This window comes from Tenrec ecaudatus, chromosome 1 (assembly GCF_050624435.1).
Source record: "Tenrec ecaudatus isolate mTenEca1 chromosome 1, mTenEca1.hap1, whole genome shotgun sequence".
NCBI lineage: Eukaryota > Metazoa > Chordata > Mammalia > Afrosoricida > Tenrecidae > Tenrec > Tenrec ecaudatus.
Window position 1 is genome coordinate 86,267,448 of NC_134530.1, and position 13,628 is coordinate 86,281,075.

General features: G+C 42.8%; 1 protein-coding gene across 1 annotated transcript in view; it reads right to left on the reverse strand.

Moving 5' to 3' along the window:
* LOC142435893 (cytochrome P450 2J2-like) overlaps nucleotides 1-13,628 on the reverse strand; it is a 48,147-nt gene that overhangs the window by 1,187 nt on the left and 33,332 nt on the right. The window contains exon 8 of the mRNA XM_075539943.1: nucleotides 12,204-12,342. Coding sequence (XP_075396058.1) covers nucleotides 12,204-12,342 — 139 coding nt within the window. The remainder of the gene's footprint in view (nucleotides 1-12,203; nucleotides 12,343-13,628) is intronic.

Here is a 13,628-nt window from a genome sequence, read left to right on the forward strand (position 1 = left end):
GATTAAAGGGTTTATCAAGGACGTAAGTTGAGTTGTAATGACAAATGCTCAGGGTTGAGCTCATCAGGACATTACAAAGATCTGTCAAGGCTGATATTACATGCCCAAAGGACATACCACTCTGCTAGACGCCTCAAACGGAAGGCTCTGAGGGCCAGCAAACAGCTCCCTGAATTAAGTGCACCCCCTCTGAAAGCCCATCTCCTGCACAAAAGCACTCATCTTTACACGGTCTGTGAATGCGGAACTGCATCACTGTGTTCCATGCTCCCGTTGCTGGTTCTGCTGCTGCTGCTTCTCTAATGGTATCGCTGTCATGTGGATCCACCCTTGGCTCCGGCTAGTCATGAGGTCCCTCCTGATTCTCAGAGGGCTCATCCACAACAGGATGGAACTCCAAGGAATCTTAATCACAATTAATCACTCGTGACTCCTGTCAGTAGCCTCCCCTGCCTTCTCAGTAGACCCATGCAGGGAAAGGTCCTTGGGAGTTTTAAGAGAGACTTTGATTAGAGGAGCCATATTAAATAATTCGCTGCCCCTTCAGAATATATGTGCCCCACATAAATCCCTGGTACTTCCAAAACTTTCCCCTAAATATCTGCATGCCTTTTATGATGACTGAAAGCCCATAGCAACAACAACAAAAATTCAAAGTAGATAAATTAATCATGAAAGGATCAGGTGGCTGCTTATACGAGTCTCTGCCATACTTAGCAATCTTTTGTAGGGAAGTAAATTTACCTGTTCAGAACAAAACATCTAACTCATTTCTCTTGAAGTATTTGAGTAAGTTACCTAACATCTTTAGTGAAATCTTTAGTATGGACCCATTTCCTGCAAACAAGGCATTCTCCAACATAAGCACAGCACACCATCAAAATTAGAAAACGACTCGATGCACTATCCCCATCTCATCCTTAGATACATTAAATCATTTACCACTTGCCCCTCTAAAAACCCTGTACTTTAAAACGATCCAGTTCAGAATCATGTTGCATTTAGCTGCCCTGTCTCTTTAATCTCCTTCAGTGCAGCACAGCTCTTCTGTCTCTTAACGTTCACAACCCGTAGAAAGTTGTAGACATTTACTGTCTCAGAAACACACTAGTTCTACTGCCTACAGCAGCGGTTCTCAACATGTGGGTCACAACCCTTTTGGAGGTCTAACGACCCTTTCACAGGGTCACTTGATTCATCACAGTAGCAAAATGACAGTGATGAAGTAGCAACGAAAGTAATTTTATGGTTAGGGGGTCACCACAGCATGAAGAACGGTAGTAAAGGGTCGCGGCATGAGGAAGGGGGAGAGCCGCTGCTCTATAGGGTGACTTGGACTTGAATTCCACCCAGCACTTGTGGGGGGTTTGGGTTATTTTGTAAAAACATCTCTCGTGTTTCCTGCTGAATAGATTGAGGTTGAATTTTTGGCAGGAATATTACCAAAGTTATGAGGATGATTCTTACTGATCTCATTGGTGATGTTAACTTTGCTCTCCCCTGTGAAAGTCTTCACTTTCACGTTGTAATGAATACGTTCTTTGAGATAGCGTTAAAGAAAAACAAAAAAAACAACGGATCTCTCATTCACTAGTTTTAGAATTCATTTGGGGTTTGGGGACAAATTATTTATTACTCTGAGGGTTGCTGAATGGTGATTTTTTATATTATAATAATCCATGCATCAATTGTATCAAGCACATTTGTACATTTGTTGCCATCATTTTCTAAACATTTACTTTCTCCTTGAGCCCTTGGTATCAGGCTCCTCTTTTTTTTTTAATAAATCATCTTAGTGGGGGCTCTTACAGCTCTTATAACAATCCATACAGCAATTGTATCAAACATATTTGTATATATGTTGCCATAAATGAGGATTTCCTAACTTCTTTATTTTCCAAAACTGCTCAGCATCAAGAAAACACTTGATCTCCTCCCCATTAATTTATTAGATCAGCTTGAATTCATGGATTCCTGTTTTTTTTTAAAAAGATTATCGATATTTCTCTCAATACCCAAGATACTCCAGGCTTGTTCATTTTCTACCACAATCAAATGTCTGATGCTATGTTGCTTTTCCTGTCCTCCACCATGAATCATTCCTTTTTCTAGAGGCCCTGCTTCCCTTTTAGTAGATAACGATTACTGAACACTAAGATCTGGGCTTTAGACGTGCTCTCTGATAAATCAGTCTTCTTGTACCAGCTTGTCTCAATGGACATACCAGGGGACTATATGTGTATGCAGGTAATGTGAGCATCATACAAAAATACGTGTACAAACACCCACATATACATCGATTGATCCATCACCATCTATCTATGTAAACACGTCACCTGAATGTAACCTCTGATTTCAAGCTAACATAACAAAGTTCATTCTTTCTTCTCCACTTCGACATTTGTGTCTCTCCCTCCAAATATTCTCCATACATTTACATATCGTGTCATTCTCTCCTGTCAATAACCAGTCTCCCATCATGGCCATTGGCCATCGTGGCCATTGGCCCCTAGTGCAGTCCCCTCCTCATTTCCCTGGGGCTCTCACGTCTGCTCTGTGCTGCTGCTGTCCCCGGTTCCCTTTCCTCCTCACCCGTTTGTGCTAGACCGCCCTCTGCTGGCCACTGTCTCCACCTCTCTGTGCGTGCACTCCATAGCCTGTCTGCTTTATAAGTGATACATACAGAAATGGGAACAAATAAATTACAAAGCATATAAAAATATATTTGTAATTCCATGGTGCAGACAAAATCCTGGTTAACAATGAACATATTTCCTCTTAGTCTATGCTGCTTGCATGTTGCTGCCACAGCACGCTTCCAAACCAGTTTCATGCTCAGTGCTTAGTTCTATGAGGGTCCCTGTGGGCACAGTAGTTAAGCTCTCAGCTGCTAACTGTTTGAAGGGTCTGCTGTTTAAAGATGTGGCAGTCTCCTATAAAGATTACAGATCGGAAAATCCATGTGAAAGTTCTGTTCTTTCGGTAAGATCGCTATGAGTTGGAATCCACTCAAGGGCGCAGAGTTTGGTCTGAGTTTTTTTAATGCTATACTGCTATTGCTATCTGTATTTTCCTGTAGAATTAATCATTTTTGAAACAAGTTCACTCTATGTATTTTATCCTCTGTTTTAAAGACATATTGAGGAAATAAAATTAGGTAATAAATGTAAATGTGTTTCACAATTATGTCATTATGATATTAATATTTATCTTTCATCCAAGTGTGTGTCTAATTATCTCGTCTTCGTGCCACACATCTTTATCACTGTACCCATCACAAAGAGAATAGGTAACAAATTTGTTATAACGATGCTAAATCCATTTACTGGAAAATGCCTGAGCTGCTCCTCTAAGAGCTCAAATATTGTGACAAACCTAAACCGATAGAGGCAGGAACTTCGATTACCTTGCTAACTCCATCAGTAACCAGCTCCGTTCATTTGCAGGGGTATTTCCTTTATGTGGATAGTTATTACCCAGACAGCATTTTACTTCAAGATAGATATGGAAATGTCATTTTTAGCGATGAATGTGAAGTCATTCCTCTTCATTATGTAATTCCTGGCATAGTAAGCGATATGATTTTCTAATTCAACATGGTTAATGCCAGTCCATTTCCACTCACTAATGCCTCAAATATTGAACTTTATGCATCCCATTTCACTTTTGGTTACTCCTAATTTTTCCTACACGCATACTTCATACGTCCCAAGTTCCAGTTAGTAATAGATGTTTGCAGCTGTTTCTTTCTTGTTGAGTCGAGCCTCATCAGCAAACGAAGTTCCTGAAGGCATTACTCCATCAGGGTCCATAGGGTGGCCTGTGCTTTGAGAAGCGGGTTCTCCTTGGTCACATTCTGAGTGCCTTCTGACTTTGTGCTGCTGCTGTCTAAGTCGTTTTCTGTGACAGACAGTGCTCTTCTGTCACCCACAAAGTTTTCGGTATCAATTCCTCTGAAGAAGACATCGATTTCTCTTCTGTAGTCTGTTCTTAGTCTGGAGACCCTGCTGAAGCCTGTGCACTGTGGGTGACCTCCTGGTATCTGAAAGCCACTGACCTGCCTTCCAAAACCACAGCTAACCCACAAGCCACCACAGCACGATACATTAACAGGCAAGTGGGGACGGGGACGCCCTCAGAGAATTTTCCCTTGGGCATTGGTCATGGTTTTGGCATTCTCCGAAGCAGGAAGAGAGATTCCCTGAAATGATTGAGGAGGAAGAGTGACCAATGGAGGAAATTTGAAATCCCTGTGTGATGCGGTAGAGGTAGTCCACGCCATGCCACCGCGAGATCAGAAGCCAAGGTCACGAGATGCAACAGAGCAGAGCAGCAGTGCCAGGATGGGAGCCGGTGAGGCAGAACAGCGAGCAAGCGTCTTGCCCCATGGAAGCAGAGGCCAGCCTCTGGGACAGTGTGGCGGGGAGACTGGCACTAAGAGAGACTGCGCTGCTGGGTAAGAAGAGACTCTCCTGTGGGCCAATGACGGTTTCCTTAATGGTTTCCGATCTTGATTTGGGTAACTTGAATTTCCCCAATAAGCCCCAGTAATGCTGAGTCTTGTGTGTGAATGTTGAGTGCCCATTGCAATGCGTGTTTGAAGCCAGCAGAAAAGGAGAGTGCCGTCGGCGGAGGTGGTCGGTTCCGGCCAAGGTTAAACAAAGATCGAGGGGAGAGGCGTGTCTGACCGCTGCTTTGGGGCGACCGGCCTTGTCCTGGGAGACGGGCTCTTTGCCTCCTGTGTGCAGGCAGAGGTCACGTGCTGCCGCAGCCTGCTTCACAGCCACCATCGACGGAAACACAATGGGTGGAGTTCGCCTGATGACAATGTGTCTGTGTGTCTGTGGGTGTTTTATAGCTGTGGAAGTAATGCCCTTTGGGATTAGGCTTGTCTTTGTTTGGGAAATAAGGGCATAACAGTGTGGGGTGCGTCTCAAAAGCACTTCTGAGTTGTAAGGAGCAACACAGATATGGGGATTTATGATAAAACAAAAACCCCACCCTCGCCTAATTTATTCAAATTCATAATGATCCTATAGACCGAGAAAGTCAAGCACAAATAGGGCAATACAGATGCCAAGTAAAGATAATCAAGGAGATACAGAATGCTGGAGAAAATGACTTTGACATAAAAATTTTTCCTCAGAGCAGATAGGTCAAGAAGCTTCCCCTAGAGCCAGTGTCCTGAATTCAAACTTCTAGGTGCCAGAATTCTGAGAAAACAAATTCATGTTCTAGCACTGAGGTCAAATTCATGTTCTGGCACTGAGGTTACAGCCACACTGGGAAACCAAGATTCCATCTGTTGAGTTGGGGCATTGTGATGACCTGCCTTGGCCACCAGAATGCAGTGCAATGATGCTGTGCAGTTTTAATCCCAGACTTCCGGCTTCCTTCCGTTCGCTGCCTCAGAATTCCAGTGTCAACAACTCCAGGCTAGTATACTGGAAGATGAGAGACAATGTGGCTCAGATCTCTGCTGCCCGAGCTGAAGGCAAACTGAATTAGCCTTCTTCTGGTTGACCACCCACATAAGGAAGACAGCCCAACGGATAGCAGGAAAGCTTAGCAGTTAGCATGCAGACATGGGTGCAATAAACGCAATCGAGTTGAAGGCCGTGACACAGCAGCTTGCTTACTAAGACTAAGGTGTGAGCAAATGAAACATGAAGTGGAGGGTCCTTTTAGTAGAAAGGTGTGTTGCATTTCTGCTGGGTTAGAGAGATCATAAGATTGGAAGTATAAGAACTCAAGCCATAGCCCCTACTCTACCAAGTCTTTTAGTATTTAATCTTGTAGAATGTTTGGAAACTGTGGTATCAATTATACAATTCTGCTGGACATAATTGAACTATGGGATATATGATCCATGTATATTAACTCCTGATTCTTAATAAATTTTAAAAACAAAATTATATTACTTTCCATTTCATTTTATTAAGATAGGACTTTATCATGGAATACTATTCATCCCTAAAAAACAGTAATGAAACCATGAACCACCTCCTGACCTGGATGGGCCTGGAATCCATTCTGCTGAGTGAAATCAGCCACTCACAGAAGGACCAATATTGTATAGGACTATGACAATAAAAATAAACCTGTTCCCAGGTCATGCAATCTGCATTCCAGTTTCCCAGGCAATGCGGTAGAGTGTCTGCCTAATTCCTGAACCATGTGCCACCCCCTTATTTGTACACTTTGGCAGGGGAGGCTTCACCTCAACTGGGTCAATTTCCCACGTGTGGAGAGAGGAAGAAGACCAACTAGTTCCTGCCATACAACATGATACTACTGTCACCACAAATTAATGGATTTATTAGTGAACCTTACTGAAAAGTCAAGAGGTGGCAAAGTAGAATGCATTCCTATCAGAGAAGGTGACTACGCTTCAGTTGGTGGGTAAATCAAGGAGGACAGCCTGCCATTGGGAAAACTGCTCAACACTAAGTATATAGACCATCAATGGGAGAATAAACTCAGGATTATGTTCCTAATTGGGCACTTGTGACCTAGTTTCTATTCAGCTTTTAGTGTCCCAGTCTTTGTAGACAAAGTCTTTAGTCTCAGTTCTTTGTGGTGCACATCCTCCTTAGGCCATACCAGATGGATCCATTTGGAACTCCTCTCAAGGAACTAGACTTGACTTTAAACACACCAGAAGCAGCAGAAAGGAACTGAAATACTCCCTCTGCCTAAGTCTGAAACTCAATAGTGTGAGGAAAAAACAGGCAACTTCTATCCCGAGGCTATGGATGAGGAATACTAATAGGTAGGCTTATTGTGCCAACCTGGCCAATAGGAACATGTCAGATTAATAAGGTCACAGTTTGATTAGAGGGAAATCTGACCCCACCCACAGTGGCAAAACACCAAGGGTGTGTAACAGAACAGCACGGGGAGCAGAGCAAGGAGGTCCTGAGGGAATACCAAAAATAGACTTTGGAGCGAAGGTGCGGCACCCCATCAGTCTCCACCGGAAAACACTCCTAAAGGTCAATAAACAGACCTTGAACTATTTACAGGGTTTTCATTTTTTGTCATTGTTTTATTGATGTTTTGCTTTCTTTTGCTGCTTTGTTTTGCTCTGTTTTGTTTTTTGTTCATATTATTATCTCTGTAGGTCTATCTAGGTAACATAGGCTGGATACACATTCTGGAGGAGAAAACAACTGGAGCTGGCAGCAGGAGAGGCGGGGGCGGGGTTAGAAAGTGGGTGTTAACAAACCCTGGGACAAGGAAGCAAGTGATTCAAAATTGATAGCGAGGAAGGTGTAGGAGGCCTGGTAGGGCTTGATCAAGGGCAATGTAACAGAGGAATTACTGAAACCCAAACGAAGGCTGAGCATGATAGTTGGACAAGAGGAAAGTATAAGGAAATAGATGCATGTGCATGTGTAAATATATTTATATATGATGATGGGGAAATAGATCTTTGTTCAAATATTTATAGGTTTAGAATTAAGGTAGCAGATGGATATTGGGCCTCTACTCAAGTACTCCCTCAATGCAAGAACACTTTGTTCTATTAAACTGATATTCCATGATGCTCATCTTCCTGACACAATCACTCACTGAAGACAAAGCGGGTACAGAAGCAAATGTGAAAAAAGTTGGTGGTGCCCGGCTATCAAAAGATATAGCATCTGGGGTCTTAAAAGCTTGAAGATAAGCAAGCAGCCATCTAGCTGAGAAGCAACAAAGCCCACATGGAAGAAGCACACCAGCCTGTGTGATCACGAGGTGTCGATGGGATCAGGCATCAAAGGTCAAAAAATCATATCCCTGTGAATGATGGGCAGTGTGGAGTGGAGACCCAAAGCCCATCTGTAGGTAAATGAACATCCCTCTACAGAAGGGTCACAGAAAGGAGATGAGCCAGTCAGGGTGCAGAATAGCAATGATGAAACATACAACTTTCCTCTAGTTCTTTAATGCTTCCTCCCCACCCCACCCCCCACTATCATGATCCCATTTCTACCTTACAAATCCAGCTAGACCAGAGGATGTACACTGATACAGATAAGAACTGGAAACACAGGGAATCCAGGACAGATAATCCCCTCAGGACAAATATTGAGAGTAGCCATACCAGGAGGGTAAGGGTAAGGTGGGGTAGAAAGGGGAAACCGATCACAATGATCTACATATAACCCCCTTATAGCGGAACTGACAACAGAAAAGTGGGTGAAGGGAGACATTGGACAGTATAAGACATAATGAAATAATAAATTATAAATTATCAAGAGTATGTGAGGGAGGGAGGGTGGGAGAGAGAAGGGAAAATGAGCTGAAAACAAAGGCTCAAGTAAAAACAAAATATTTGGAGAATGATGATGGCAACAAATGTACAAATGTACTTGACACATGGATGGATGGATGGATTGTGCTAAGAGTTCTTATAGCCCCCAATACAATTATTTTTTTTAATGTTACAGTCTCTGAAGCTCACAGTGGCAGTTCTACCCTGTCCCATAGAGTCACTCTGAGCCAGCATTGACTTGATGGCAGTGAGTGAGTCCCATTTTCAGGAAAAATGCTATTATCAGGAAACCCTTAGCAATTAAACATTTCTGTACTGTAGACTCAAATCCAAGATGAAGTGCAGGTGTCCGCTTTTGCAGCCCCCCTGTTCTGGTTCATTCCAGAAGCCTCTGGCGGATGGTATCCCCCATTTTGGGAAACACTGCAAGCGACAGAAGACTGAAGCCTGGATTTGGGATGGAAGACCCGCAAGCACACGTGCCACTTCCTTAAGAGGCACCATGAGTTCTGTAAGATGTTGCAGTGAATTGCAGAAGCCGGGTCCCGAGGGACCCTACTGGAAGGAAAATAGCAGTATAGTATTTTAGAAAAGCTGTTCTTTTGAGACATCTTTAAACCACACCTCCTTAGGACAATTCTGGGATTCGTTCTTCTATAATTATTACCAAAGGAGCAATTTGTTCAATATGAAAAAAAAAAGTGACCGAAACAGATGGAACAAGGCAAAGAGGAGGTAATTATGAGTCAAGACAGTTTGAGCTAAAGAGTCAGGCCAAATCGAAACTCCAGTTTTCACTTGTTCTTTTTCATCTTGAGCTTTTGTGTTCACATCAGCAAAATGATACTGTTTTGGAAAATCAGCGCATATATTCTTTTAAGCGAAGGATATACAAACTATAATGCAGTCCATGTATCATTATTGTCGGAGACAGATGTGAATTGCACAGTACTTGGCACTGTATGCATACACAGAGTAATAGTTGAGGCTACCAAGTACAATTTTCACGACTTTAGCTGCGATCCTTAACCCTGTGAGCCTCAGCTTCTGTATTTGTGTAGTTACAATGGCAATGTGAACATCATAAGCAATGGTTCTCCACCTATGGGTTGCGACCCCTTTGGGGGTCGAACGACCCTCTCACAGGGGTCGTCTGATCCATAACAGTAGCAAAATGACAGTTATGAAGTAGCAACAAAAATAATGTTATGGTTGGGGGTCACCACAACATGAGGAACCATATTAAAGGGTCATGGCATGAGGAAGGTTGAGAACCGCTGCTCATAGGCTATACTAGAATGTATATGACATAGCATTTTTCTGTATTATTCTTGGTCATATCTTTAAGGCTAAATGCTCAGTATTTATGAATCTAAGTAATTGAGAAACTGGTAATGTACATGGTATATTTAACTCAACATTTGTAATCTGTGAGAATATTTTAATCACTTTACAGTGTTATGAATGAACCAAGCAAATATATTTAAAAACTTGTAGAATTGGCTTGGAAATATGAGAGTTTTCATCGAAACTTCCTTTGTGTCATTCCATGGGCATGCCATGAAAATATAGTCACTAAATTTTAAAGACATTTAAAATATTAAGCCTGATTTTCCCACCACCCCAGCCATGGGTCCTAGCAGCTCAAATGGCACTCAGAGGGGGCAATAGCCAGGCAACCCAGCTCTCAGTGCCCCAAAGTCCACAGGCATTCAGCAAGTACTCCCTCCACAGCCAAGATGCTCAAACAGGAGGCCAGCTTTGCCTACTGGGGCAGTGAAGGAGGAGCCCACGAGGATATGGGTGAGATCAGCAAAACTTGCTCTTGCAAAAGTGCAGATGAAGTCAAAGAAAAAAGGTAGCAGGAAATTAAAAATCTTCAGACATCTTCTTACAGAAAGGTCTCGAGGAGGAGATGAAGCAGTCAGGGTGCAATGTAGCACCGATGAAAAATACAACTTTCCTCTAGTTCCTGAATGTTCCCCCCCCTCCACCTCACTCCATGTCTCACCCCCACAATACACACACTCTCATGATCCCAATTCCACCTTGCAAGTCTGGCTAGACCAGAGGATGTACACTGATACAGATAGGAAGTGGAAACACAGGGAATCCAGGGCAGATGATCCCTTCAGGACCAGTGGTGAGAGTGGCGATACTGGAAGGGTGGAGGAAGGGTAGGTTGGAAAGGGGGAATGGATTACAAGGATCTACATGTGACCTCCTCCCTGGGGGATGGACAACAGAAAAGTGGGTGAAGGGAGACATGGGGCAGGGCAAGATAGGACAAAATAATAATTTATATATCATCAAGGGTTCATGAGGGAAGCAGTAGTGGGGAGGGAGGGGGAAAACGTGGAGCTGAGGCTTAGGTGGAGAGCACATGTTTTGAGAATGATGAGGGCAATGAATGTACAAATGTGCTTGACACAATGGATGTATGTATGGATTGTGATAAGAGTTGTATGAGCTCCTACTAAAACGATACAAAAATACAAGCAAACGGAGGAAGGGAAAACAGGCTCAAGCAGCTAACCAAGAAACTTAAGATTCACTGGCTACAAATGGACAAATGAAACACAAGGAGAGTCCAGCCTCTGATGAAGCAGGGGAAAAAGAAGCCGAGTTATGAAAGTTTATCGACCATGTCTTATCAGGGAGCCTTGTGTCCCTTCTTATATAATCCAGAAGAATACTTCTAACAACTATTTTGTATATTCAAGTGTTTTAGGAGCTCTAGGAATATTTTGATGACTGAGGAAATCCCACTTCATTCCCCCACCCCCTTTTTTTTAGTGTAAATGCCTTATTTTTGGTAAGACATGAAATCGTTTACTGGTTGGTTGTTTTTTGGTACAACCTGAAAATAATAGGATATTGAATTATGGGAAGATTTGACTTTTCAAGGTGTCAACATAACATTCCATGGGATGGGGGCAAGATGCGAAGATTTTGTATCCCTACTATAAAACATACTTAACGGTACTTTGGGTCACGAACGTTTTCTCTGTATGTTGTTTTCAGTAGACTTGTGTCTGCTAACCATTCTGCCGTCCTGGCTGTCTTGTCAGAACGGTGGAGCACCTTTGGTCACGGTAGTGCCCTTTCCTGATAACTGCATTATGTGCTATGACGTGTTGAATATTTGAGCGTGTAGTTGGTGTGATATTAAATTGTGATTTAGTAGGACTTAAGGTGTAAGAGTTTCATTCAACCTTTGAAGATCATGGTACTTGATAACCTCTTTTTTAAAAATTGCCTCCAAATTGAAAGCTGGAAAGTCACTGAAATAGAGAAAAGAATTGTATCTACATGCCATTTCGGGATTTGGGTATGTGCACTAAGAGTTGTGTCCACATTGTGCATAATGTCTCTGTAACGATCTTAAAACAACTAATAAAAATGCCAGTTACACACACACACACACACACACACAAACACACAAGTTAAGAGCCAAAAGAACCTTTCAGGAAGAGGTTTCAAAGTAGATCCTGATTTCATTCCATGAAATTCATAGGCACTTCCTGATATGCCAAGTGCTTCTTTCAGTCTTCCCCTCCCTCCCTCCCTCCCTCCCTCCCTCCCTCCCTCCCTTTAAACCAGCTGAACTTCAGCCCTAGGGTTGCACCCTTGAAAAGAACTTGGAACATTTTAAAACTCTATAAAGATGGCAAGTGTTCAGCCTTCATTGTGAGCAAGAGGCAATGTGTAGGTTTCTCTGTCCCAGTGCTCTAGGTGGGGTGCTAAAGTGAGACTGAAATCTCCACCAGAGACAAGCAGGGGCTCAGGAGGTAAAGAGCCATTTAAGCAATGCTCAGCCCTGGACAGTTTCTCCAGCAGGCCATCTGCAGGTCTTCCAACTAAAGACAAAGATAGAGGAGATAAAGGAGAGGGCTGAGAGGGGGATGGTGGATCTCACTCGCCGATGGAAACAACTCACCGATTGAAAAGGGCAGAAAGTCTTCTCTTTTCCTAAACTGTCCATTCTCCAGAAAATGCTCCGGATTGAATGTGTCGGGGGTGGCCCATTTGGTGGGGTCACTGTGCAGTGCAGTCAGATTGGTCAGGATCATGGTCCCCTGAAAGCAGAGAATACCAGAAAGATGTTTGCTTGTGTTTTATTGACTAGTCAAAGGAATTCGATGGAGTGACTCAGAACAAACTCAGAATAACAATAACAAAAATGGGTAGCTAAGGCAAATACTTTCAAATCAAATAATGGATGGATTAAATTAGGAAAAATAAGTGTCAGGGTCACATGCTCACGCCACACTGATTCAATATGAATGCTGAGCAAATGCTCAGAGGAGCTGGATTATACACCGAAGAACGGGGCATCGGGATTGCTGGTGTTAGCCACCACCGAATCAGTTCCAAACCATAGCTACCTTACGTGCAACAGAGTCAGTCCTGCGTCCCGGTCCTGTGTCCTTCTCACAATTATTCCCTTGCTTGAGTCCATTATTACTCTCGTGGGGTTAGTGCATCTCCTTGAGGGCCTTCGTTTTGGCTGCCCCTCGAGACTTAGCCAAGCATGATGTCCTTTCCAGGGACTCTTCTCTCCGGAAAACATGTTTATTAGACCAAGGCTCACCATCCTTAGCTGTAAGGAGCTCTCTGGTCATGCTTCTTCCAAGTCAGATTGGTTTGTCTTTTAGGAGTCTATGGTACTTTTGATATCCTTCTTCAGCACTATAATTCAAATGCATCGATTTTTCTTCAGTCTTTCTTATGCAATGTCCAACTTTCAGATGCATATGAGACCATTGAAAATACTGTGGCTTGGGTCAGGCACACTTTAGTCCTTAAAGTAAGACCCTTACTCTTCAATATTCCAAAGTGTCCTCATGCAGTGGATTTACCTAATGCAACACATCTTTTGATTTCCTGACTGCTGCTTCCGTGAGCTTTGATTGGGGATTCAAGCCAGACAAAATCCTTGACAACTTCAACCTTTTCTCCATTTGCCAAGATGTTACCTATTAATTTTGTCTTGAAGCTTAGAAGACAGCTACTTGGCTGTCTTCTAAATGATGTGAAGAGATCCATCTTTGAAGCTATTCCAAAGAAAGGTGACCAAACAGAATGCTTGGTTATAGCATTATAGAATTACAGAACACTATAGAAATTATAGAAAAATATCACTGATATCACTTGCAATTAAATTTTGCTGAAGGTCACCCAACAACAATTTTTCTCCATCAACCATGCTATGACCTAGTGGTCGAGCCGTGAGGATTCGGTCTTCTTTATATTCAGCTGTGATCCATACTGAAGGCTGCAGTCGTCTTGAAGCGGTCAAGCAGTTTTGTCTTGCTTGGATCCACCATAAATACTCCTGAAAGTAGTAGTCATAAAAAGAACA